Source organism: Sturnira hondurensis, unplaced genomic scaffold (genome assembly GCF_014824575.4).
Source record: "Sturnira hondurensis isolate 20B ecotype Veracruz unplaced genomic scaffold, ASM1482457v3 Scaffold0001389, whole genome shotgun sequence".
Lineage (NCBI taxonomy): Eukaryota > Metazoa > Chordata > Mammalia > Chiroptera > Phyllostomidae > Sturnira > Sturnira hondurensis.
In genome coordinates this window covers 172,039-175,893 of record NW_028074020.1, presented here as the reverse complement: position 1 = coordinate 175,893, position 3,855 = coordinate 172,039, and the positions used below count along the sequence as shown (strand labels likewise).

The following is a 3,855-nucleotide window of genomic DNA, read 5'->3' as shown; positions in this document are numbered from 1 at the left end:
TGTGCAGGCATTCCGGACCTCAGTAGGTTCAGAAGCCCTCTCAGCTCCTCAAGCCAACATCTATCGCTCGAGCGCTGCCGCGGAATCCTTGTCTGGCACCCAGATTTGCGCGGTAGAAGCCCTGCAGGGGCTCCGCAATTTTGGCAGGGAGGGCAGAATCTTTCAAAATCGCCTCTCCACTTCGCACTACTTTGCAAACCCAATCAGCTAGCCTATTCTGCCCATCCTAGGCACTCCACTCACAGGGAAAAACAAAACAAAACAAAACAAAACAACAATTATATATATTGGTGAGATTATATATATATAAATTTATATACATATATAAAATCTCGTCAATATTATCACCAACAACTCTTTCCGTTGAATCTTCTTGTCTCCTTACAGATTTGGGATGCGAGGGTGAGTGAATGATAGGCACATCTCTCACCCTCCTCCTTCCAGCCTCCCCTCCCTTTTCTAAGCAATTAAAAAACCATCAGCTCAATGAAGGAATAATAATAATAGCAATAATAATGTGGAGTGGTCGATTAGATACAATTCATCTCACAAATATTGTGTACAGCTTGTAGTAAAACACAGCAGACATTTAGAAATGCTATAGAAGTTTTTTAAAAATGCAAAACTAGTCTATTGTAAAACAGATTTCACCTGAAATACAGCTGCTATAACCAAGGCGCTGAAAGGTTATTCAGAGGCACACATCTGTCTTCCCACCTCCCTCCCCTATCCCTATCCCCGACCCCAAGTTACCCCACTCCTTGCTCTTCCTAGAGAGGAGTAACCAAACAATTCTTACTCAAAGTAAACAATATATATTGATCAACAGAAAAGGTTGGAGAGAACTGTTCCTCAGGCGGCAAGGGATATGAAGTTCCCGCTTGGACTGCTTAATAAAACCGTGTATCAGTGTTAAGAAGCCTTGAATGCATGTGTGTTTCCTTTCTTAATATAAGTTAGAATCCCCTGTTAAAAGGGGGGGGGGAGAAAGAAAATAAAAAAGAGAGAGAAAGAGAGAGGTCTAGAAAGATAACAATAATAAAGCTGGAGTGAAAGGAAGGGAATAAGAGAGAAAGAGAGATCCGCGCTGCTCCCAGTGCGGCGGGTCACTTGCTCCCTTCCTGCAATCAGAGATCATGGCAGGTCGTGTCTGTTTTCACGGTGTGCGAATAAACCTCATGTGGCTGCTGTTCCCCTGGTGGAGTCATTCTTTTTTCTTTTTGTCTTCGATTACAGAACCAGACACGCACTACTTCTTTCTCCAACTGGAGGCTGTCTGCCAGCGAGGAAATCTCCTGCGCGGCAGGCTTGGGACACTTGAGGAAATGCGTCTCCAGTACACCCTTGACACTCACCTCGATGGAGGTTCGCTTCTTGCGCTTTCGGCCCTGTGCGGCGATCTTGTCAATGCTGGTCGGACTCCCTGTGGACGAATCAGCCTCCTCCAGCCACTTGTTCAGCAGCGGCTTCAGCTTGCACATGTTTTTGAAGCTCAGTTGCAAGGCCTCGAACCTGCAGATGGTGGTCTGTGAAAACACGTTGCCGTACAGTGTGCCTAGTGCCAGCCCCACATCGGCCTGGGTGAAACCCAACTTGATTCTTCTTTGTTTGAACTGTTTAGCGAACTGTTCCAACTCATCTGAGGTTGGTGTCTCTTCGTCTGAGTGGTCCTGGCAGTGGTGCGAGGCTAGGTCGCTGTGGTCTGGGGGCTCCCGGAGCACTGGGTGTAAGCTCTGTGCCGAGGCGGAGGCCGGTGGTGGGGTGAGCCCCCCGTGCTCCAGCATGCCACTGACGGTGAAGCCTGGCTGCGAGTACACGTTAAGGGGTTGGCTGCTCGACGTGATGGACGGGTTTGGAGCCGGGCTCGTCCCCCAGGCATTGGGGTGGTTAGTGTGCGGAGAGTGGTGGGCGACGTGAGGCGAGCGGTGATGGATGATCGCGCCGAGCTGTAGGTCTTCGCGCCCGGGTTTCACGTCCTGCTGGTCCAAGGGGCTGGTGGCCAGTGTGGAGGACCATGGGCCTCCGTCGGTCAAACTGGTCACCCAGTGATGCCCAAGGGGATGCCCATTGCTAGGAACTCCCTGCAAGTAATCACTTTGGAGAAGTTTCTGAGGGTTTCGAAAAGGACTTCCCTGCTGCATACCCGCAGAGTCCGCATGGACCAGAGAGCTGGAACTGAGAATGCTGTAGGGATTCGACGCAGCTGTGGCCATGGTCGGTGAGGATCCCCTACTAGTTATAATGTGGCAAAGGGAGCAGCTTCAGCCTTTGACATCTATCGTGCTGGGGAGCCAGAGCAGCCAGAGCGAGTTACAGGCATCCACCTCGACCAATCATAGCGCATCCCAGCCTGGCCTGCCGTGGGTTCAGCCAATGGCGGTGCGGGAGGCTGGGCTAGTTTTCCAAATTAAGCTGGCGAAGCTCTGAGAGTTTCAGGGAGACCCAAGCAGGAAGTGAATCAAATGTTTCTGCTCCATTGGCTGCTTCGCGCTGAGTGGCGGCAGCAGCTTATTTGGTTATACCATCACCACCACCACCACCACCACCACCACCACCACCACCATTTACTTTGCCTGTGTTGGTAGTTGGGGGTGGGGAGGGAAGAATCAGAGGGATGTGTGTGTTTGTGTATGTATTTGGACGCTGATGGGGGTGAGGCCGAAAAATGGCTTTAAAACTTATTTTAGATTATTTAGGTTAACCCAAATAGAGAATGAAAAAATATAAAGAAAACAATATAACCAATTTAAATGTCATCTATATCTTAGTGGATATGGGATTTTCTCACATCCATTTGGCTTACTAGTTAGTTGTGTACAGAGGAATGCAAAACAAAACCTTGCTACAAAGTTTGAGGAAAGGAACGTCTGCGATAGGAACCAGAATCTACAGACTGATGCCCATGGTTCCAATAAAAGTTATTTTGGCTTATGTATTTCATTTTACATTTATAAGAAACTCTATACCAAGGTCAGAAAGCATCTGAGACATACCCAGTTTCTTCTGATGAAAAAAAAATGCTTTAAGGAATGAAGAACTGGAAGATTCTGGGAAAGTAAAATCAAATTTGATACTGTCAACATTCACTTATTTTGAAGTTTGCCTCCCAAAACAGTTGGTTAATTGGAAGACTTGGTTTTTATTATGGCTCTATGTCAGCTCCCATCAGCTTCTGTCCCACAACTTCTGTCGGAGGCAGTGCTTGCTGAAGCTGGCAGTCCTTCCTCACACTCACCACAGACTCTCAGCCGACCTAGTCCCAATAGGTATGCAGGGCAACGTTCCGACCACCGTGCCTGATGCTGTCCTTTGGGGAAATTGTTTTTAACAAATATCTATTTCCCCCACCATCATCAGAGACAAGTTGAAGTAAATGGGAATCATTTATTATGCCAGAGAGAAGAGAAGAGAAGAGAAGAGAAGAGAAGAGAAGAGAAGAGAAGAGAAGAGAAGAGAAGAGAAGAGAAGAGAAGAGAAGAGAGAAGAGGACTGTTTGGCATTAAGTACCACTACCCCCACCATCCCCATCAAGCTTGAATTAGTTTTCAGCTTGAGAGAACAGTAGTTTTAATTTTTGGTTAGCGGAAAGGGAGAAATACTTGTACTCCACCTAAGCTCTTAGAATTTTGGGGAGAATAAGTCTGTCTGCTGAAAAGCTCCACGCAAAGATTTTTGCTTGTAAGCAGAGTATGGTGAAATACAAAGATTTGCTCTAGCTGGGTTAAGGAAACACTGGATACACAACGCGATCTCTAAAGTTAAAAAAAATGACCTTTCATTGCATAATTTTGGAGGTAACCTAGCTGCGTAATTATATTTGCACTCACAGAAGACAGCATTAGAGTTCCCTTATTG

The 3,855-nt window shown here is 46.9% G+C and overlaps 1 protein-coding gene across 1 annotated transcript; it reads right to left on the bottom strand.

Annotated features, from left to right (window-relative positions):
* Positions 1–775: 775 nt before the first annotated feature.
* On the bottom strand, positions 776–2,238 carry POU3F4 (POU class 3 homeobox 4). The gene has a single exon (XM_037027924.1). The coding sequence runs from the start codon at positions 2,211–2,213 to the stop codon at positions 1,128–1,130; it is 1,086 nt and encodes a 361-aa protein (XP_036883819.1). The 5' UTR covers positions 2,214–2,238; the 3' UTR covers positions 776–1,127.
* Between the last annotated feature and the right edge of the window lie 1,617 nt (positions 2,239–3,855).

Excerpts from the sequence above, each read along its gene's own strand:
- POU3F4 (XM_037027924.1), bottom strand. The coding sequence starts at position 2,213 with ATGGCCACAGCTGCGTCGAATCCCTACAGCATTCTCAGTTCCAGCTCT.